Here is a 23487-nt window from a genome sequence, read left to right as displayed (position 1 = left end):
AACCCTAACGAAAGTGCTCAAAAAAAGATATGGAGGACTTTTAAATGGATGTAGTTGATTTCCTTCGTAACTTGAGTAAATTGACCGCCGGAAATGGCGTCCTCTGTGCTCTGAGAAGTTTTAATCTATTGCAATTAAAGTATTGAGAATTGAATAATAAAGTACACAACTAAGATTTTTAACAAACAAATCTTTATTCAAAGCCAATAATTTTAATAATATTATTTGAAAGCAATAAAATTCTTATCTATAACCCATCTCATCTACTAAAATGCTCTTTCAAATATTCTTATACCCAAATAGGATAAAGTCCCTCAATTTAGTTTTTGATTTTACAACATTGGAAATCATATCTGATCTGATCTTCATTTCCATTGTAATTTCGATTCATTTTGAAATCAGTGATATAATAATCATCGCACTTGCAGGAAATTTCTTGGTTCAACAAAGATAACACACTGCCGCCCATGTCACTTAAGAATTGACTGTTTGCATTGTAACAATCCAGCTCTGCCTTTTGGTTGCCAAGTTTGCAACAATCATATTTGTAGTTCCATCTTGTCATATCTCGGTCAAGTTTGAGGGAACTCAAGCCTTCGTTTTTGCAAGCGACTGTTTGGTGATCCAAATTGAAGACTTTTCCATAACCTCCTCCATTATAAGTTTCGTCGTTTGTTTTAGGTAAGTTTGCACAAGCTTGTGTCTTGCAGCATCGATATCCATAACTGATCATGGTTTCTTGTTCGTTCTTTTGGAGTCTGATGTAGTTCAAGACGTGACTGGTCGGACATTTGATTTGATGCTGATCCAAAAATATTGGTTTTCCATCTTTGTCAAGTGGTGTGTATTGAGTGTACTTGAAAAAGCAATTCTTTGGATCTGTAAAAGAGATAACATATTTTGCGTTTGAAAAAAAGTAAAATCTTGTTATACCTTGAATTCGAAAGATAAAACTGGGCTTATCATTTAATTAAAGAAAGAAAGAAATCAAAAACCCCCTATATTGGGAAGGTTCGACGTCCAGTGAGATCTAAAAAGAATAAAAATCCAGGTGTATGGTTCGAGTGAAAATCCAGGGTATTCTCAGTAGAATAAGGTAAAAATCCAGGGTGGTCTAAAAAATAAAATAAAACCAAGGGGTCCTGAAAAAGTGGAAAAAATCCAGGGGCCACCTTTCCCAAAAATGACCTCCTCAACCAATGAAGTACAAATTCTTTTCTGGAGTAGCCCATAACGGAAAGCTCCAAAAGAAAACATTGATATCTCGAACCTGGGCAGGAATGCGTATTGCATTTTCGTGAATCGATTCTCTCTCCTTGACATTTCTTTCCATTGGGTCCTGGTGGTGGATTATCACAAGTTCGGTATCTTCGTTGACTTCCTCCACCACAACATTTATCACAAGATTCCCATTCTGACCATTCTGCCCACTTCCCATCCACTAAACAGAAAAATTATTCTAGAAATGCAAAATTTGTTTTCACTTAATACTTGGATTCCTCACTTTTCACGCTCCTCTTAAACTCTTGTCAATTTAAAAAGAAATTGGCTTTATTTGACATTATGTAAAAAGCTACAGTATAAAACATACGGAAGCCCATTAGTGTCATTTAGATTCTCCTTTAATCTTTTAATGACGAAACTAAAAAATTGACGACGAACTTGAAAATAAATTGTTACTTCATTTCGTCGTCGAAAAAACTGACGACAAAACTGAAAATAAATTGTTACTTCGTTTCGTCGTCGAAAAAATCAACAATGAAACTAAAAAATCTTTGAAAATGGTGGCCCTGATGGTTGCAAAAGGGAACCCTATTGTTAATTCGGGTGGATTCTGAAGATGGATTTGAATGTTCTGGTGAATGCAATGTTGGCGAAGATGGTTCTTGTGAATAAAATAAGATGCTGGCAATAATAAACCAGAAAAAGGATGTGATGGTAGATATTGTCGGAATCACCGGTGTCAATGGAATTATTGGAACTAATCAATAGTGCAAATGATGAAATCAATGGTGCAAATGATGGAATCAATGGTGCAAGTGATAAAATCAATGGAACAGATAATGGAATCAAAGCAGTAGCATGATGAGATGATGGAATCCATTGTGCGGGTGATGGAACCAACCATTGATTCCATCATTTGCACCATTGATTCCATCATTTGCACCATTGATTTCATCATTTGCACCATTGATTTCATCATTTGCACCATTGATTTCATCATTTGCACTATTGATTAGTTCCAATAATTCCATTGACACCGGTGATTCCGACAATATCTACCATCACATCCTTTTTCTGGTTCATTATTGCCAGCATCCTATTTTATTCACAAGAACCATCTTCAACAGCATTGCATTCACCAGAACATTCAAATCCATCTTCAGAATCCACCAGAATCAATGATATTTCCATTTTGCAACCATCAAGGGCCACCATTTTCAATTTCCTTTAGTTTCGTTGTCGATTTTTTTCGACGACGAAACAAAGTAACAATTTATTTTCAGTTTGGTCATTAAAAAATTAAAGGAAAATCTAAATGGCACTAATGGACTTCCGTAAAACAGCATTGTTAAACTCTTTAAAAAAGGACACCAAAAATTTGAGGACACATTCAAATAGTGACGTTTAATATCAATGTTAAACGAGGATGTAAGGAATCATTGATTTTCACGGTGAAAAAGTTTAATTTAAAAATAAAACTCTCTTACAAGGACACTTTCGGCCAGTGTTACATGGCTTGGTTTCGACGGCTTCTCCTTCACAATCCTTTCCACTACCAAGACGGGGAGGATTGTCACATTTTCTTGTTCGTTTGTGAACTCCATTTGCACATGTGACACTACAGTCACTCCAATAGGTCCATTCGCCCCAATTACCATTAGCTAGTGAGAATAACATGGAAAGAGGAGAGAGAATGTAAAATAGAAGGGCCAAAAAAAGGAATGAATAAGGGAGGATGGTGGAAGGAAGAAGGACTGAGGGAAGAAAGAGTAAATAGGGAGGAGGGAGAGAGAAGGAATGATGATAGAGCTGGAAATATTTTTTAGCTGGTGCCTGAACATTGTCATAAAAGTGGCATGAAACTGCCAGTAGCAGAATAAAAAAGTGTCTTTTCTTCCTGACTGATCGTAGAGGTGGAAATATAAATAAGGGCGGAAGGTGAAGAGGGAAGAATGATTCTTACAAACTACTTGGCATTCTTCGGTGTTGCATGGCGCTGAAGTAATTTTACAACATTGGAAATCATATCTGATCTGATCTTCATTTCCATTGTAATTTCGATTCATTTTGAAATCAGTGATATAATAATCATCGCACTTGCAGGAAATTTCTTGGTTCAACAAAGATAACACACTGCCGCCCATGTTACTTAAGAATTGACTGTTTGCATTGTAACAATCCAGCTCTGCCTTTTGGTTGCCAAGTTTGCAACAATCATATTTGTAGTTCCATCTTGTCATATCTCGGTCAAGTTTGAGGGAACTCAAGCCTTCGTTTTTGCAAGCGACTGTTTGGTGATCCAAATTGAAGACTTTTCCATAACCTCCTCCATTATAAGTTTCGTCGTTTGTTTTAGGTAAGTTTGCACAAGCTTGTGTCTTGCAGCATCGATATCCATAGCTGATCATGGTTTCTTGTTCGTTCTTTTGGAGTCTGATGTAGTTCAAGACGTGACTGGCCGGGCATTTGATTTGATGCTGATCCAAAAATATTGGTTTTCCATCTTTGTCAAGTGGTGTGTATTGAGTGTACTTGAAAAAGCAATTCTTTGGATCTGTAAAAGAGATAACATATTTTGCGTTAGAGAAAAAGTAGAATCTTGTTATAACTTGGCTCATTTAAAGAAAAAAAGAACTTTAAACCCTCAATGTTTGGGAGGTTCGACGTCCAGGGTGTGTTGGAAAATAAAAAATTCAGGTGTATGGTTCAAATTAGTCAGTAAAATGAGGTAAAAAATCCAGAGTGGTCTAAAAAAAAACAACCAAGGAAAAAGAGAAAAAAAGAAAAAAAAATACAGGAAAAAAAAATCCACTACCTTTCCCCAAAATGATTTCCTCAACATATAGGATACGTTTTTTTTTGGAATACCCAAAATGGAAAGCAACAAAAGAACAAATTGAGATTTCGAACCTGGACAGGAATGTGTATTGCATTTTCGTAAATCGATCCTCTCTCCTTGGCATTTCTTTCCATTGGGTCCTGGTGGTGGATTATCACAAGTTCGGTATCTTCGTTGACTTCCCCCACCACAACATTTATCACACGATTCCCATCCTGACCATTCTGCCCACTTCCCATCCACTAAACAGAAAAATATGTTTTCACTCAATACTTGGATTCCTCACTTTTCACGCTCCTCATAAACTCTCATCCATTTAAAAAGAAAATGGGTTTATTTGACATTATGTAAAAAGCTACAATATAAAACAGATTCGTTAAACTCTTTAAAAAAGGACAGCAAAAAATTGAGGACACATTCAAAGAGCGACGTTTAATATCAATGTTAAACGAGGTTGTAAAAAATAATTGATTTTCACGGTGAAAAGTTTTAATTTAAAAGGAAAAACTCTCTTACCAGGACACTTTCGGCCAGTGTTACATGGTTTGGTTTCGACGGCTTCTCCTTCACAATCTTTTCCACCACCAACAGCGGGAGGATTGTCACATTTTCTTGTTCGTTTGTGAACTCCATTTCCACATGTGGCACTACAGTCACTCCAATAGGTCAATTCGCCCCAATTACCATTACCTAGAAAAGAAAAAACAGTGGGGAGTTGGCTGAAGGAATATTCGATTGAGGAAGGATTTCTTGGTGNTCAAGAAAAAAAGAACTTTAAACCCTCAATGTTTGGGAGGTTCGACGTTCAGGGTGCGTTGGAAAATAAAAAATTCAGGTGTATGGTTCGAGTTTAAGTCCAAATTAGACAGTAAAATGAGGTCAAAAATCCAGAGTGGTCTAAAAAATGAAGAATAAAAAAAACCAAGGAAGAAGAGAAAAAAAGAAAAAAAATTACAGGAAAAAAAATCCACTACCTTTCCCCAAAATGATTTCCCCATAGGATACAATTTTTTTTTGCAATACCTAAAATGGAGAGCAACAAAAGAACAAATTGAGATTTCGAACCTGGACAGGAATGTGTATTGCATTTTCGTGAATCGATCCTCTCTCCTTGACATTTCTTTCCATTGGGTCCTGGTGGTGGATTATCACAAGTTCGGTATCTTCGTTGACTCCCTCCACCACAACATTTATCACACGATTCCCATTCTGACCATTCTGCCCACTTCCCATCCACTAAACAGAAAAATTATTCTAGCAATGCAAAATATGTTTTCACTCAATACTTGGATTCCTCACTTTTCACGCACCTCTTAAAACTCTCATCCATTTAAAAAGAAAATGGGCTTATTTGACATTATGTAAAAAGCTACAATATAAAACAGCATCGTTAAACTCTTTAAAAAAGGACACCAAAAATTTGTGGACACATTCAAAGAGTGACGTTTAATATATGTTAAACGAGGATGTTAGGAATCATTGATTTTCACGGTGAAAAAAGTTAAATCTTAAGGCAAAAACTCTCTTACCAGGACACTTTTGGCCAGTGTTACATGGTTTGGTTTCGACGGCTTCTCCTTGACAATCTTTTCCACCACCAACAGCGGGAGGATTGTCACATTTTCTTGTTCGTTTGTGAACTCCATTTCCACATGTGGCACTACAGTCACTCCAATAGGTCCATTCACCCCAATTACCATTACCTAGAAAAGAAAAAACAGTGGAGAGCTGGCTGAAGGAATATTCGATTGAGGAAGGATTTCTTGGTGGAAAAATAGTATAAATTAGAATGAGGAGGGATAATGCGGAACGGAACAGAGGAAACGGAGAGAGGAAGGGAAAAAGTGAGGAGGGCAGGTAGTTCGTAATAAGGAGGAGGGAGGAATTGAACGAAGATAGAGTGAGAGGGATGAGAAGGAGGGAAAGAGCAGGTTGAGATTGATGTGGGAGAGGAGGGATCAATTGCAGGAAGAGGATGGTAGAAGGAGAAACGAGCGTAAAGAAAGAAAGGTGGTTGATTCTTACCAACTACTTGGCATTCTTTGGTGTTGCATGGTGCTGAAGTAATTTTACAACATTGGAAATCATATCTGATCTGATTTTCATTTCCATTGTAATTTCGATTCATCTTGAAATCAGTGATATAATAATCATCACATTTGCAGGAAATTTCTTGGTTCAACAAAGATAACACACTGCCGCCCATGTCACTTAAGAATTGACTGTTTGCATTGTAACAATCCAGTTCTGCATTTTTGTTGCCAAGTTTGCAACAATCATATTTGTAGTTCCATCTTGTCATATCTCGGTCAAGTTTGAGGGAACTCAAGCCGTCACTTTTGCAAGCGACTGTTTGGTGATCCAAATTGAAGACTTTTCCATAACCTCCTCCATTATAAGTTTCGTCGTTTGTTTTAGGTAAGTTTGCACAAGCTTGTGTCTTGCAGCATCGATATCCATAGCTGATCATGGTTTCTTGTTCGTTCTTTTGGAGTCTGATGTAGTTCAAGACGTGACTGGCCGGGCATTTGATTTGGTGGTGGTCCAAAAATATTGGTTTTCCGTCTTTGTCGATTGGCGTGAATGGGGTGTATTTAAAAAAGCAATCCTGATCTGAAATGAGTAAATGAGTTTCATCACAAACTAAAACTATATTAAATGTGGCTTTGGTGAGAAGTCATTAAAGTAATAAAAATATATATGGCAGATTCAAACCGTTAAAATAAGTTAAACAATCTGCCTACACTTATAATAAAATGTCTAGGGATACCTCGACAAGGGTCAATGTTGCATTTTCGTGAATCGATTCTTTCTCCTTGGCATTTCTTTCCATTGGGTCCTGGTGGTGGATTATCACAAGTTCGGTATCTTCGTTGACTCCCTCCACCACAACATTTATCACACGATTCCCATTCTGACCATTCTGCCCACTTCCCATCCACTAAACAGAAGAATTATTTTAGCAATGCAAAATTTGTTCTCACTTAATACTTGGATTCCTCACTTTTCACGCTCCTCTTAAACTCTCATCCATTTAAAAAGAGATTTCCCATCCACCAAACAGAAGAAAGTTTTAAGTATTAAGAAGTATTTTTATTTCTTTTTCATGAAGGGACAATGACGTGTGAGCACGTTCTGGCAGCGTTAAGCATCTTTATTTATGCAGATATTGATTCTATAATATTGAACCAGATCCAGATGTCCGAGTCATACAAGGTAAAATAAGCTAGGATCAATTTGCCATATGATCAATATTCAACGTGTAGGAAAACTTTCCGAAAAGCAATACAATGAATGAAACTGCCCTTCCTTTTGCTCCACACAGTTCCGAAAGGAAATTCAGCTATTCTATTGGCTAGAGTCGACATTGATCCCGAAATTTGCCAATAATTTCTGTATGGAAGGATACTTATGAATGTTATGTTACATACACGTCTTTTTTTAAGAAACACACTTTTAAGAAACATGAGGCTCAGAATGCCTAAAAACTAAGAAACATTTAAGAAACATGCTGAGGCTGAGAATGAGAAAATAACATTTTTTTTAAGAACCTTCCAATCAAAACAAATGTTTTTTCCTTGCATGAAAAATAGACTGATTATGTCACAAAGTTTAGAAACATGGAAGAAACATTTAAGGCTCAAGGCCGATTTCTTAAGAAACATTGAGGCTGCTTGGTAAAACTAGTTTCTTAAAAAAAACGCGTATGAATGTTACCTGGACAATTGACTTGGGTATCACAATTTTCCGTTTGTGTGGTTTCTCCTTGACATGTCTTTCCACCACCCGAAGGTTTTGGTTGATCACATTCTCGTCGTCGTGTTTTGGTACCGACACCACATGTTACACTGCATTCTCCAAACCCTGACCATTCTCCGAATCCACCATCAACTGTAGTAGGTTATAAATAGTAGCTGAATAATACTCAAGTCTCTCGCAAGAAACCCGCATCCCTCTTGTCCATGCTTACACCCAAAACTAATTACAGAAGCTTGATTGTTCAGTGGTGGTGTACAAATTAAGATGGTTTGAAATATGGGAAGATGATGATTAACTTTTTCAGAAGCATATAGTTACACCGAAAAGGAAGACACACTTAACCAAAATGTTCATTTCATTCTAATGATTCGTCATCATCATCATCATCATCTTTCGACCGCGGTCGAGATGATGGATTCCACCCTCTGGCGCCAAGAATCGCAGTCGCGCATGGCAGTCTCCAGGTCACTATAAAGAAGCCCAGTGTCCCTGCTAACTGCGTCAGTAAAAGTTAACTTTCTCGATCTTTGAACCAGCCGCTTGGGTTTCCAGAGTAAGAGAGAGGAGATGCTATCTGTGGACGCTCGAAGGCAATGACCAGCAAACTGAACACGCCTATTATGATACACACCTAATGATTCGTAGGCCACTGACATCCACTAACACGTGCTCCTTATACAACCTGACTTATGATTGGGGAAGGTTTAAGATTTCAATAAATAATTTTCTCACCAAAAGACTCTGCTCACAAGTATGTAATAAATATAATATTGTTTTACAAATTCGCAGGCCACCGTGCGGACACATGGGCCTCTATGAATCGCTCATACATTTTGGGTTAATTATTTACATTGTTTATAGACAGGTATGCAATAATAGTGACACTTTCAATCATATTCAAACTTTTTAGCTTTCCAGGCCACACTAAGGGTCTCTTTAAATTCTTCCACTGAGGATGAGTTGACTACTTTAGAAGGCAAACTATTCCACTGCTTAATGCCCCGATAGTATAGGGAGTTACTCTGCGGACCGCGAACACCATCGTTCCCAAAGATAACTACTAATTCAGAGTCGTGCGTTCTCATAGGTCTCCCTCGCTGGTTACATTTCTTAGGGATGCAAGATTTGTCATAGTAGTTTAGATGTTTAAAGATCTCAACCATGTCACTTACCTCGCGTCTGTATTTTAGACTAGTTATTCCGATTCTTTGCATTCGATTTTCATAGCTTAGCTGTCCACATGTCTCAACTGTTTTAGATGCGCGTCGCTGAACACCTTCTATCAATCTCGCGTGTTTTTTTCAGTTTTGGTGACCAGATAACCTGGGCGTATTCTAAGTGTGGTCTGACAAATGTTACGTACAGTTTTCGAAACAGTTCTGGAGTGAGGTACGTGAAGGTCCGCCTGATAAGACCAGCCATTGAATTAGCTTTTTTCACCTGATTTGATATGTGTTGGTCAAAGGAGAGATTCTTATCGATGATAACACCAAGATCTTTTTCGAATGATACACGTTCAAGAATTTTATCCCCTAGTGTGTATTCGTGTACATGCTTGATATTATTTGGCTTTCCTAGGGTTAGCACATGACATTTGTTAGGATGAAAAGTTAATAGCCATGTTTCGGACCACTTTTGTAGTTGGTTAATATCGTTTTGTATTACTAGTGCATCCTCAACTGATTCCACTTTATTGACGAGTTTGGTGTCGTCAGCAAAAAGGAATAGTTTTGACTTAACGGATTCTGGTAGATCGTTGATATAGAGAACGAAAAGGGTAGGCCCTAGGACACTACCTTGAGGTACTCCACTGAGCACTGCTTTTTGCACTGATTCAACTCCGTTTACTTTGACAATCTGGGATCGATCCTTCAGGTAGTCTTTGATCCATTCAAGCAACTTGTTTTTTATCCCATATGCTTCCAGTTTGATTAGGAGACGTTGATGAGGAACTGAGTCGAATGCTTTTGCAAAGTCAAAGTATATTGCGTCTACGGCTTTACCGTTTCCAATATCTTCGGTGCAAGCATCTAGGTAGTTTAGTAATTGTGTTAGTTGACCGGCGGTTGATGAAGCCATGTTGTTTGCTAGATAGTAATTTCTCTTGATCAAGATATGTCATAATATGGGTTTTGAGAATCTTTTCCATTATTCGGCAAACTATAGATGTTAAGCTGATTGGACGATAATTTTCTGCTATGTTTTTGTTTCCTTTTTTATAGACAGGTGATACGTTTGCAAGCTTCCAGTCCTTCGGAAGACAACTCTCATTGAAAGATTTTGTCATTATCAGGAAAATCGGTTCTGCGATGTATTCAGCAAGCTCCTTGAGCATCCTTGGGTGAAGCTCATCTGGGCCGAGGGATTTATTTGGATTTAACTTTTTTAGTTCTTTCCTTATAGTTTCAGTGAGTATGTTGATCTCAACCTCTTTATCCGTCCTAGAATCAAATTCAGGGAGCTCCTCGAGTGGCTCACGCGTAAAAACACTACAGAATTGGTTCTGGAGGATGTCAGCTTTACTTTTATCGTCATACTTAATGGAGTTTTCGTCATTTGGATTCTCAAGCAGAGGGTGGATTCCAGGTCTTGCCTTAAGGTTACTACGTATGTATTTCCAGAATCTTTTTGGGTTTGTTTTGGACTGTTCGCTGATCTTTTTCTCGAATTCTCTTTTGGATCGAGTCAGGGCTCTTTTGGCGATATTACGGCTTGTTACATACTCTCTTCTATATCTTTCAGTGTCTTCATCATGTAGAGAGTTGATCCATTTTCTATGTGCTTTTCGTTTCTCATTAATTAGGTAACAAGTGTTTGAATTTAATGGGCATTTGCCTTTTTTGATCTTATTTGACAAGTCTTTGTTGTTATTGTTGGAGGTTGGCACATAAAGGTTTCGGAGCTCGATCATTTGCTTTAGGAACAGGTCCCAGCTCTCATTTACATTTAATTCTACTGACCTCTGGATGAAGTTGGTGGACCAGTTTATTTGGCTCAGATGGGTTCGCATTAGGTGGTAGTTAGCTTTGTTATATTGATATCTATTTAGTTCATCCTTGAGAGTGAAGTAGCCATAGAATTTAAAAAAGAGGGCACTATGATCACTGAGATGGAGTGGGGCAAGATATTTTATCTCAGAGACTTGGTTTTCTTCCCCTGTAATATAAACGAGAACATCTTTTTCTTAAATGTCCCCTCGAACAAAGATAAAACCGACGATAATAAACTCTAGCTACCTGCGCATTGTTTAGCGTTGCATTCTCTCGTTTCGGTATCGGAGCCTTCACAATCTTTCTCACCATGAGCAGGAGCTGGGTTGTCGCATTTTCTTGACCTTGTAGTTTTACCGCCTCCACATGACTTGCTGCAAAGAGTTGGTTTCGTCCATTCTCCCCAACCACCGTTTACTAAAAAAAATTAAAAACTTTGTTGATAAATTTTCACTCATTTAAATAATAGTATTTTATCAGGCAATTTTTCGGTTTGGTACCTATGGATGCGATATTTTCAGAATAAATTAGCAAGTAAGACGTGATTAAGTTGAATGAAGCTTCATTGATATTCTACAAAATACAATCACATCTAATAATCAAACAGTTTGAGTAAAAATATAACAGCCGAACTTAGATAATATACCTGGTTGCTTTGGGCATTCCTTAGTGTTGCATTTTTGGGTTTCGGTATTAGAGCCTTCGCAATTCCACCCTCCATTAGCAGGAGCTGGGTTGTCACATTTTCTTGACCTTGTTGTTGTTCCACCTCCACATGACTTGCTGCAAGGAGTTGGCTTCGTCCATTCTCCCCAACCACCGTTAACTAGAAAAGAAAAGGAATTTGTTTTCTACTTTCAATAATTAAAGTATTGATTTACTTAAGAGAGGATAAAGAAAAAGAATTAACTGACATCAATCAATAATTAGCCGATAATATTACACAGTATTTTTTTTTTAAATAAGTGATATTTTTATGGCCCTAATCAATAGAAAACCACATTTCAAATTCAAAATTAAAAAAACCTTAGAATTAAAGCTAATGAGAAAATCGCGAGGAATTCCTGGAAAACCTCTTTTTTTGGGACATTTCTTGATCTGGTGATAAGAAATAATGTTTACTGTCGAAAAGTGGGCTCCATCACATTTTGGGAATTGCTATTTTGTTGTTTCTATATTTACAAATTCTTGATCATAACGCCCGGGGCGTTTATTAAGTAATACGGCAATTAAGCAAGAATAAAAAGAACAGGACAAGAACTAGTAACAACATGTTCTGACAGAAAATGTGACGTTTCAAAACTGATTTGAAATTAAGGAGACATTTGGTTTGTTTTATTGCATTAGGGGGATTGTTCCAAATAGGTATAGTCGAGTTTACGAACGTGCGTTTTACAAAATGATTCTTAGCAAGAAAAATATACCTGGTTTCTTTGGGCATTCAAAAGTGTTGCATTCTCTCGTTTCGGTATCGGAGCCTTCACAATCTTTCCCACCATGAGCAGGAGCTGGGTTGTCGCATTTTCTTGACCTTGTAGTTTTACCGCCTCCACATGACTTGCTGCAAGGAGTTGGTTTCGTCCATTCTCCCCAACCACCGTTAACTAGAAAAAATTAAAAACTTTGCTGATAAATTTTCAATAATTTAACTAATGGTATTTTATCAGACAATTTTTCGGTTCGGTACCTATGGATGCGATATTTTCAAAATAAATTAGCAAGTAGGACGTGATAAAGTTGAATGAAGCTTCATTGATATTCTACAAAATACAATCACATCTAATAAACAGTTTAAGTAAAAATATAACAGCCGAACTTAGATAATATACCTGGTTGCTTTGGGCATTCATTACTGTTGCATTTTTGGGTTTCGGTACCAGAGCCTTCGCAATTCCACCCTCCATTAGCAGGAGCTGGGTTGTCGCATTTTCTTGACCTTGTTGTTGTTCCACCTCCACATGACTTGCTGCAAGGAGTTGGCTTCGTCCATTCTCCCCAACCACCATTAACTAGAAAAGAAAAGGAATTTGTTTTTTACTTTCAATAATTAAAGTAATGATTTACTTAAGAGAGGATAAAGAAAAAAAATTAACTGACATCAATCAATAATTAGTCGATGATATTACGCGGTATTTCATTTGAAATAAGTGATATTTTTATGGCACTAATCAATAGACTAGCCATAATTTTCATTAAAATGCCATCGCAGAAGAACGATCAAATAAATTGTTGAATTTGGAAAGAAATGTTACAGAGTTACAGATAGCCGTTACTTCTGTTAGAATGGCATCTCATCTGAAGCAAAATTTAGTCTACAAATGTTAGCAATTTGTGTCCATCTCATAGATATCTTCTTATAGAGGTAAGGTAAAGTTATTTATCTGTTTTTTTTTTGTCATCTCTTTTATTACCAAAATAATGGTATATTATGGTTTGTTTAATCATACTAAACGCTACTGTACTAAACTGCCATTTTACTGTAATAGTCAAACGACAAATTTTTGAAAGGATAAAAATTTCTAATTTGCGTTGCTCAGTGCGGTTAATAACTACTTGTGGTGTAAATAGGGAATTTCCCAACAAAAAAGGAATTTCCCTAAATTCGACTCCCTGAGGTAATAAAAAAAGACATATAGAGCTTTGAAAATGGATAATCAGATAAAAAAAAATCCGGAAAAGTGTTTTTAATGATAATAAAATAATAGAAATACAGTCAAGCTAAGAATGTTACCGGTTCACCAATTACCCGGAACTAAAATACTGAAAAACGTGCGCAAAATTATGAGATGTTTGCCCAACTTCCTTATGCGTGAAGCTATGAATGCCATCCTCGGAAGCTTTAGGCTTCCTGCTGTGGCAAAAACCACATTTTAAATGCAAAATTAGAAAAACCTTTAGAATTAAAGCTGATGAGATAATCTCGAGGAATTCCTGGAAAACCTCTTTTTTTGGGGCATTTCTTAATCTGGTGATAAAAAATAATATTTACTGTCGAGAAGTGGGCTCCATCACATTTTGGGAATTGCTATTTTGTTGTTTCTGTACTTACGAATTCTTGATCATAACGCCCGGGGCGTTTATTCAAAGTAATACGTCAATGAAGCAAGAATAAAAAGAACAGGACAAGAACTAGTAACAACATGTTCTGACAGAAAATGTGACGTTTCAAAACTGATTTGAAATTAAGGAGATATTTGTTTTGGTTTATTGCATTAGGGGGATTGTTCCAAATAGGTATAGTCGAGTTTACGAACATGCGTTTTACAAAATCATTCTTAGCAAGAAAAATATACCTGGTTTCTTTGGGCATTCAAAAGTGTTGCATTCTCTCGTTTCGGTATCGGAGCCTTCACAATCTTTCCCACCATGAGCAGGAGCTGGGTTGTCGCATTTTCTTGACCTTGTAGTTTTACCGCCTCCACATGACTTGCTGCAAGGAGTTGGTTTCGTCCATTCTCCCCAACCACCGTTAACTAGAAAAAATTAAAAACTATGTTGATAAATTTTCAATAATTTAACTAATGGTATTTCATCAGACAGTTTTTCGGTTTGTTACCTATGGATGCGATATTTTCAAAATAAATTAGCCAGTAGGACGTGATAAAGTTGAATGAAGCTTCATTGATATTCTACAAAATACAATCACATCTAATAATCAAACAGTTTAAGTAAAAATATAACAGCCGAACTTAGATAATATACCTGCTTGCTTTGGGCATTCATTAGTATTGCATTTTTGGGTTTCGGTACCAGAGCCTTCGCAATTCCACCCTCCATTAGCAGGAGCTGGGTTGTCGCATTTTCTTGACCTTGTTGTTGTTCCACCTCCACATGACTTGCTGCAAGGAGTTGGCTTCGTCCATTCTCCCCAACCACCGTTAACTAGAAAAGAAAATGAATTTGTTTTTTACTTTCAATTATCGAAGTAATGATTTACTTAAGAGAGGATAAAGATATTTATGGCCCTAATCAATAGAAAACCACATTTAAAATTCAAAATTAGAAAAACCTTTTAGAATTAAAGCTAATGAGAAAATCTCGAGGAATTCCTGGAAAACCTCTTTTTTTGGGACATTTCTTAATCTGGTGATAAGAAATAATATTTACTTTCGAAAATTGGGCTCCATCACATTTTTAGAATTGCTATTTTGTTATTTCTATATTTACGAATTCTTGATCATAACGCCCGGGACGTTTATTCAAAGTAATACGGCAATTAAGCAAGAATAAAAAGAAAAGAACAAGAACTAGTAACAACATGTTCTGACAGAAAATGTGACGTATCAAAACTGATTTGAAATTAAGGAGACATTTGGTTTGTTTTATTGCATTAGGGGGATTGTTCCAAATAGGTATAGTCGAGTTTACGAACGTGCGTTTTACAAAATCATTCTTAGCAAGAAAAATATACCTGGTTTCTTTGGGCATTCAAAAGTGTTGCATTCTCTCGTTTCGGTATCGGAGCCTTCACAATCTTTCCCACCATGAGCAGGAGCTGGGTTGTCGCATTTTCTTGACCTTGTTGTTTTACCGCCTCCACATGACTTGCTGCAAGGAGTTGGTTTCGTCCATTCTCCCCAACCACCGTTAACTAGAATGGCGATAAATTTAATGCAAAATTTAATATTCAGAGTGAGTTTCAAAGGAACGGAAAGAGGGATAATAGATGTCAAAAAAATAAATTTATTTTCACAAGTAAAAAGTTAAAATACACTTTGCTATGAAGTGTGTATTTATTCTATTTTAGCTTCTTGCCCTACCTATACATGATTACTTTCAAAAGAAATCACTATAACTCTTGATAAATATTTTTTCAGGTTTAAAATTGTAAAACAATAATTCAAGCCTAGACAAAGAATTTCTGACACTTGAAATGCATAATTGTATTACTGACTTTGAGTTGGTGTAGCAGTTGTTTTGATTGGAGCTTGTGTTGTGGTAGTTTCAGTTTGTTTCTTGGGCAGTTCATAGATATACTCATAGTAGTTATTACCAAAACATTGCTGACCAGGTCTACAATCCTCAAAATAATTATTGATACAATCATAAGTATGGGTCACAGGTGTATTATCTTTCAAAATCTTTGCATACCCTGCTTGATCTTTGGTAGCAAGACAAGCTTGATAGTCAGAAACAGCGAATGCAATGTCGCCATTCTCTTGAGCCTTGATTGCACATTCACACATCATATCTTCATTGAGGAAGCTTTCCACTAACAAGTGGTCGAAAACTTTTGGCGACCTCTTATAACAGCCGATAATCTTCACACCTTTCACACTGCTACCACAATCTATGAGAAGTAGAAGAAACATTCAAATACATTATCGGCCAAAACTTAGTCGGCCCTAATTTTAGTCACCTCGTCAAAATTTAGTCACTCAGGGCCGACTAATAATCAAGGCCGACTAAAAACTGTATATTCGTAAATTCTTTTGTTAAAGTAATACCGATATAAAAAGTGGGTTAAGGAAAGCTTAATTATAAACTTTTTAGTCGGCCCAAATTTTTAGTCGACACTAATTTTAGTCACCAAGCCAAAATTTAATCACTTAGGGCCAAATAAGTTTTGTCCAATAAAGTACCGGGTGCGCCACAAAAAAGTTTCTCTCTTTAAAACTTATTTTCTCGAAATCTGAAAATTTTAAAAGAACCATTCCTATTCCATTGGAAAGAAGAAAGATAAACTTAAATTTTGATGGGTCATTTATTAAATTCGGTTCATTAGATCGAAAGTTATGCTCAATTGAATAAAAAAGTTACTTTCAGAAAGTGCACGAAAAAGTTAAAAATCGACCTATCAAATTAAACAGAAGCATAATTACGATGCATCAGCAGTTTCGTTTCAGTCATTAAAAATTATAATTACCTGTCTAAATGATCTTCTGTTATTATAAAGGAAGATTGAATTTCAATGAAAAGAAGAAAATTCGTCGAAAAAGGCCAACAAATCTGGTAAAATTCATAAAGATACATCAAAAATGGGTTTCGAGGTAGATCCAGTCTTACAGACTTTATCCAGTCCGAGGGGTAAATCACTTCGAAAAAAGCGTACGAAATGATTTTTGATTTTTGATTTTTTTGTGATTTTTTGATTTTTTTGTGATTTTTTTGTGATTTTTTGATTTTTTCTGTGATTTTTTGATTTTTTTGTGATTTTTTTGTGATTTTTTGATTTTTCTGTGATTTTTTTGTGATTTTTTGATTTTTCTGTGACTTTTTGTGATTTTTTGATTTTTTGTGATTTTTTTGTGATTTTTTGTGATTTTTTGATTTTTTTGTGATTTTTTGATTTTTTTTGTGATTTTTTTGTGATTTTTCTAAGAAGTGTACGAGATTTTTTCGAGTAATTAACCCCTCGATCCAGTCTAGCACCAAAAACCTGAGGAAAATTCTGGTAAAAGTAAACTAAATTGATTTTGATGAAGATTTTAAACCCTTTCGACCCTTCAGTTTCAACATTTATATTTATTAGTTACTGAAAAATACTCTTAATCATGTAAAGGCTATTGTAATTGCCAAATTTAAAATAACAAGCAACATGCTGAATGGACCTACCTGTTGATCAAAATCAGATTAAAGTAGGTGTTCTACATTTTACTATTGGTATTGAGCAAACACAATAAGTTTTAGAACAATGCAAAAACGTCTGATTTATTTTCTTTTATCATTGTGTAACTTGGTCGTCTTTTTTTGAAAATTTTTAAAACGAAAAAAAATTTTCCGAGAAAAATTACTTCAGCCACATTTTAGGGTGCCTTGCACTCCATCTTTCTGCCAAAAATCAGGAAAAACTAATGAAGCAATTTTGCACCAAGTCCAAAAAACCTTATTTTTAGGTAGTTTTAGCCCAAATTTGCGAAAATCCGTATTTGACGACGAAAAAAAATTTTCCGAGAAAAATTACTTCAGCCACATTTTAGGGTGCCTTGCACTCCATCTTTCTGCCAAAAATCAGGAAAAACTAATGAAGCAATTTTGCACCAAGTCCAAAAAACCTTATTTTTAGGTAGTTTTAGCCCAAATTTGCGAAAATCCGTATTTGACGACGAAAAAAAATTTTCCGAGAAAAATTACTTCAGCCACATTTTAGGGTGCCTTGCACTCCATCTTTCTGCCAAAAATCAGGAAAAACTAATGAGGCAATTTTGCACCAAGTCCAAAAAACCTTATTTTTAGGTAGTTTTTGGCCCAAATTTGCGAAAATCCGTATTTGACGACAAAAAAAAAATTTTTCCGAGAAAAATTACTTCAGCCACATTTTAGGGTACCTTGCACTCTATCTTTCTGCAAAAAATCAAGAAAAGCTAATGAAGCAATTTTGCACCAAGTCCAAAAAACCTTATTTTTAGGTAGTTTTTGGCCCAAATTTGCCCCCCAGAAATTTTTTTCAAAAATCGGGCTCCGTCACTTTTCAGGCATTGCTATTTTGTATCATTGTGCAAAAAATTAAAAAAAAATAATGAGCCAATCCCGAGAAAAGCTGCTAACAGGAAAATGGTAAAAGGGAATTTCCCCAAAAAAGCGAAAATCCGTATTTGACGACGAAAAAAAATTTTCCGAGAAAAAAATTACTTCAGCCACATTTTAGGGTACCTTGCACTCTATCTTTCTGCCAAAAATCAGGAAAAACTAATGAAGCAATTTTGCACCAAGTCCAAAAAACCTTATTTTTAGGTAGTTTTTGGCCCAAATTTGCGAAAATCCGTATTTGACGATGAAAAAAAATTTTCCGAGAAAAATTACTTCAGCCACATTTTAGGGTACCTTGCACTCTATCTTTCTGCCAAAAATCAGGAAAAACTAATGAAGCAATTTTGCACAAAGTCCAAAAAACCTTATTTTTAGGTAGTTTTTGGCCCAAATTTGCCCCCCAGAAATTTTTTTCAAAAATCGGGCTCCGTCACTTTTCAGGCATTGCCATTTTGTATCATTGTGCAAAAAATTAAAAAAAACTAATGAGCCAATCCCGAGAAAAGCTTGTAACAGACGAACGGACAACGGTCAAATTAAAGGACCTCCCGGTAGGTCCAAAAATTTGATAGGTCTATTTTTAACGTTTTCGAGCACTTTATGAAAGTAACTTTTTTATTCAATTGCGCATAACTTTTGATCTAATGAATCGAAATTAATTAATGACCCATCAAAATTTAATTTTATCTTTGTTCTTTCCAACGAAATAGGAATGGTTCTTTTAAAATTTTTAGATTTCGAGAAAATTAGTTTCAAAGAGGGAAACTTTTTTGTAGCGCACCCGATAGATTCTTTGAAAAGTTATCTATTCTAAAGTATTGAGAAACTTGGGTAGGGTGAGAAGTATTCGAGTATTCAAGAGCCACTCTCTCTCTCGATACCTTTATAAGGTATGAATCTGAATTCATAATATCATGGATAATTGCTGTCTCACAAAAATCTGCTCTTCTAGACAAATGTTTCGCCAACCGCCTACGCTACCGCCCTTGTTACTTGTCAAACTATACTAAGCTGACGTAAAAAAATTGAATACACGGGTTGCAAAATTATATCAGTGCAGTCAAAACATGTGATTACTCGAAAAAGTTCACGTGATTTTATTCCATGTTACTTGCTTTACAACTTACAGCTGATAACTTTATTAGTGCCAATAAATTCGAACCAATCAGAAATAAATATCATGTAACAAGCACAAAAAAATTTTTGAGTAAAAGCGTGATTTGTCTTCAGACTTTAATTCTGCAACCTGTGTATTACCTTATAGGGAAAAACTTTGTCGGGGAAAAATTCGTCACTTGCTGGTAGTTAGTAAACGCATTAAGGCCGGGGAAAATTTTCGTCGAGGAAAATATTCGTCACTTGTCCAAAATTTCGTCACTTTTCCCCGACGAAGTTTTCCCCGATAAGGTATCTCACTTACCGAAAGCCGAAGTGGTGACGACCATGTTCATCAACATGAACAAAAAGAACAGTAACATCTCGTTTCCTCTTAATTTTGTACAGATTCTAAAAAAACAAACAAAGGGATTTGTGATTTCAAGATTACAAATCTTAGTTTCACCATAGTTGGTTATCATCACTCATAAGTGAGAAATGCAGTTGACTCACTCGCTAATTCGAACTTGAACGGGGAATCTTTTATGTTCGAATAACAGAGAGATTCGAATTATAGAGTATCTTAAAAGCGTTTCTCCCTGACGGGAACTGACAATAAGTTCGAATAATAGAGTATCTTAAAAGCGTTTCTCCCTAACGGGAACTGACAATAGGTTCGAATAATAGAGTATCTTAAGAGCGTTTCTCTCTAACGGGAACTGACAATAGGTTCGAATAATAGAGTATCTTAAGAGCGTTTCTCTCTAACGGGAACTGACAATAGATTCGAATTATAGAGTATCTTAAGAGCGTTTCTCTCTAACAGGAACTGACAATATGTTCGAATAATAGAGTATCTTAAAAGCGTTTCTCCCTGACGGGAACAGACAATAAGTTCGAATAATAGAGTATCTTAAGAGCGGTTCTCTCTAACGGGAACTGACAATAGATTCGAATAATAGAGAGTATCTTAAGAGCGTTTCTCCCTGACGTGAACTGACAATAAGTTCGAATTATAGAGTATCTTAAGAGCGTTTCTCTCTAACGGGAACTGACAATAGATTCGAATTATATAGAGTATCTTAAAAGCGTTTCTCCCTGACGTGAACTGACAATAAGTTCGAATTATAGAGTATCTTAAAAGCGTTTCTCCCTGACGTGAACTGACAATATAATCGAATAATAGAGTATCTTAAAAGCGTTTCTCTCTAACGGGAACTGACAATAAGTTCGAATAATAGAGTATCTTAAGAGCGTTTCTCTCTAACGGGAACTGACAATATGTTCGAAAAATAGAGTATCTTAAGAGCGTTTCTCTCTAACGGGAACTGACAATAAGTTCGAATAATAGAGTATCTTAAGAGCGTTTCTCCCTGACGTGAACTGACAATATGTTCGAATAATAGAGTATCTTAAAAGCGTTTCTCCCTGACGGGAACTGACAATAGATTCGAATAATAGAGAGTATCTTAAGAGCGTTTCTCCCTGACGGGAACTGACAATAAGTTCGAATAATAGAGTATCTTAAGAGCGTTTCTCTCTAACGGGAACTGACAAGAAGTTCGAATAATAGAGAGTATCTTAAAAGCGTTTCTCCCTGACGGGAACTGACAAGAAGTTCGAATTATAGAGAGTATCTTAAAAGCGTTTTTCCCTGACGGGAACTGACAATATGTTCGAATTATAGAGAGTATCTTAAGAGCGTTTCTCCCTGACGGGAACTGACAATATGTTCGAATAATAGAGTATCTTAAGAGCGTTTCTCTCTAACGGGAACTGACAAGAAGTTCGAATAATAGAGAGTATCTTAAAAGCGTTTTTCCCTGACGGGAACTGACAATAAGTTCGAATAATAGAGTATCTTAAGAGCGTTTCTCTCTAACGGGAACTGACAATAAGTTCGAATAATAGAAGTTCGAATAATAGAAGTTCGAATAAGCGAGAGTCAGCTGTACTGAAAATTACTTAGATAGAACTTTGATAACGTAACCATATGTAAAACGAACACAAGGTAAAATTTGAAAAAAAACAAGCGTTATCACTGGTTAAAATAAACCTTTAAATAAGACTTCATTCCATCAATATTCCAAACTTTCATTCATTTCTACCAAGGCTAAATTTGTTTGGCGCTAGGAGAAACCAAAATAAAAAATGCTCTCAATAAAAAAGAAAACGAAAATAGCATAAGCACTTGTCAAACAAAATTCTATATTCAGGTGAGAAGAAGGCAAAAAGTTTGTTAAAGACACGTTCTCTGATTGGTTGGAACCAATCCAGAAGTGAAAAACGTAGCAACAAATACTTAGCAAAAAACAAATCCTATTTCTCAATTTCTTTATAAATAAGTATTTCATAGCAACTTAAGGTAAATGTGATTTATAATTCTAAAATAGTTAGCGATTCTTTACAGACATATTGAATTTTATTATTATGCTGGACGACATCTGCGAGAAGCCCTACTAAGCGTTCTAATATAGCATGACAAAAGCAGTGTCCGTTTTTGGGTATTGACGGGGTTCTATTTCTTTTTTTTAAGTATTATTTTCAAATTAGTTCCAGTGATCTATGTTTTCTAGTCTCCATCTACAAAATTGATATATAGACTGTTGGTAAAACTTCTTACACGTTTTTTATAAGAACATCCAAAATTTTTGAAGTCTTCGGATGTTCTTAACTTTTTGAGTTTTAAGCCTAAAAATTTTCTTAACATGTTCTTATTTTCACCATTTTTTGAGCTCATTTTTCTAAGAAACCAGCTGTTTGAGTCGGCAAAGCCTTAAAATGTTCTTAATTTGTTCTTAACATTTCGGCCATCGCAGACTTATGTTCTTATAAAAAAAACGTGTATTTTACCATTTTCGAAGCAATATCAACGGCTGTCTCTTCATCCATATTTCTCCTTAAAACACCAAGAACAAGCTTCACATTAACCACCACTTCATCATGTTATTTCTTCTCTCTTATTGTAAAGTATTTCCATAATTTCTATCCCTCCATCAGGTTCCAATCGGGTTCCTGTTATTCCTATCATGATATGATTTTTTTTAATTATTCATCTGTAAATAAATAATTAAGATAAATGTTTAATTATTAGAAATTCATAGGAAGGGATAGTATTTACAAAGCCTTAATCAAAAATACCTAGAGAAATATGAGAAATGTTTTTATCCCCTTCGATTATCTTTTGGAGAGAAAAATCGTACCTCCGTGATCATAGCTGTTTCGATTAGTCAAATTTTCCGAACCAAGTAGCCAGGGTTGGTTGACTATATGACTGGTTCGATAAATTTTATAGCTTTTGAAATCTCATTTTTCAAATGGATAAAATGTACGTCCCTAAGGAATGCCAAAGGGCGTTTTTAAGACTGCTTTATAAACACCCCATGAGTGCGGAAAAGAGACCTGGCATTTATAGTGAAAAAATTGCGAAGAATTAGGAAAATACAAAGTATTCACAAAAAATATGATAAAAGAGACACAGAAGTGCTGATTATTAATTAAATTTCATTGTTAAAATAAATGCACCTCCAAATCAAAATGATTTCATTTTTTTCAATAATATAATATATGTGAAAATGCTATGCTAATTAGGATAGAAAAGAAAAAGGGCAAAAGTATTCATTCCAGCATCCCTTGGTAATACAGAAACGGTTCAACCCTTCATGGAACCCCCCCCCCCCAGGAAGATGGGGGGATCAACTTTTGTCTTGGAGAGGGAAGTGAATATTTTCACCTTGATGGGGGGGGGGCTAATGCAAATGGGGGGATTTAAGGATTTTTTATTGGGAGTGGGGGTAGAAAGTTAGATATAATATTTCAAATAGATGATTGAATGTGTTTATTTCCAGCATTTTTGTGTTCATTGCAGGAAATTTTATTTTTATTAAGTTATCATGCAAAATATAGCAAATCGTTGGATCAAAAAAAATATTCTTCCATGGGGGGCCCAGAAAAGGGTAGGTGGGGTGAAAAGACCAAATGGGTGTTTTATGCCCCATATGGGGGACCTGAAAACCTGGAGGACACCACGCCCTTGGAGACTTTTGAGCTTTCACCCTAAAGTTCGTGGATTATGATAAATCACTACGTGATGTTTGAATATAAAGTAAC

General features: G+C 35.8%; 1 protein-coding gene across 1 annotated transcript; it reads right to left on the bottom strand.

The window, feature by feature from the left end:
• Window positions 1-183: 183 nt before the first annotated feature.
• Window positions 184-22429, bottom strand: LOC136818756 (SCO-spondin-like). Its single transcript, XM_067074993.1, has 19 exons — window positions 22231-22429; window positions 19703-19788; window positions 15707-16102; window positions 15224-15403; window positions 14515-14694; window positions 14106-14285; window positions 12642-12821; window positions 12237-12416; window positions 11459-11638; window positions 11059-11229; window positions 7781-7954; window positions 6834-7004; window positions 6089-6676; window positions 5593-5766; window positions 5129-5299; window positions 3188-3778; window positions 2712-2885; window positions 1271-1441; window positions 184-879 (listed from the first exon to the last, which is right to left on the bottom strand). The coding sequence occupies exons 2-19, from the start codon at window positions 19758-19760 to the stop codon at window positions 320-322; spliced, it is 4479 nt and encodes a 1492-aa protein (XP_066931094.1). The 5' UTR covers window positions 19761-19788; window positions 22231-22429; the 3' UTR covers window positions 184-319.
• Between the last annotated feature and the right edge of the window lie 1058 nt (window positions 22430-23487).

The sequence above is a fragment of the Clytia hemisphaerica genome, unplaced genomic scaffold (assembly GCF_902728285.1).
Source record: "Clytia hemisphaerica strain Z4C2 unplaced genomic scaffold, Clytia hemisphaerica genome assembly, whole genome shotgun sequence".
NCBI classification, from domain to species: Eukaryota; Metazoa; Cnidaria; class Hydrozoa; order Leptothecata; family Clytiidae; genus Clytia; species Clytia hemisphaerica.
Note: the sequence above shows the minus strand (reverse complement) of the source record. Positions and strands in the feature narration are given on the sequence as shown.

Bases quoted from the DNA above. Each gene is read 5' to 3' on its own strand.
- LOC136818756 (XM_067074993.1), bottom strand. From the start codon at position 19,760: ATGTTACTGTTCTTTTTGTTCATGTTGATGAACATGGTCGTCACCACT. The intron at 16,103-19,702 runs GTAAGTGAGATA...TACTTCTCATAG, and splicing joins CGTCACCACTTCGGCTTTCG to ATTGTGGTAGCAGTGTGAAA. The intron at 5,767-6,088 runs GTAAGAATCAAC...TTTCTTTTCTAG, and splicing joins CAAAGAATGCCAAGTAGTTG to GTAATGGTAATTGGGGTGAA.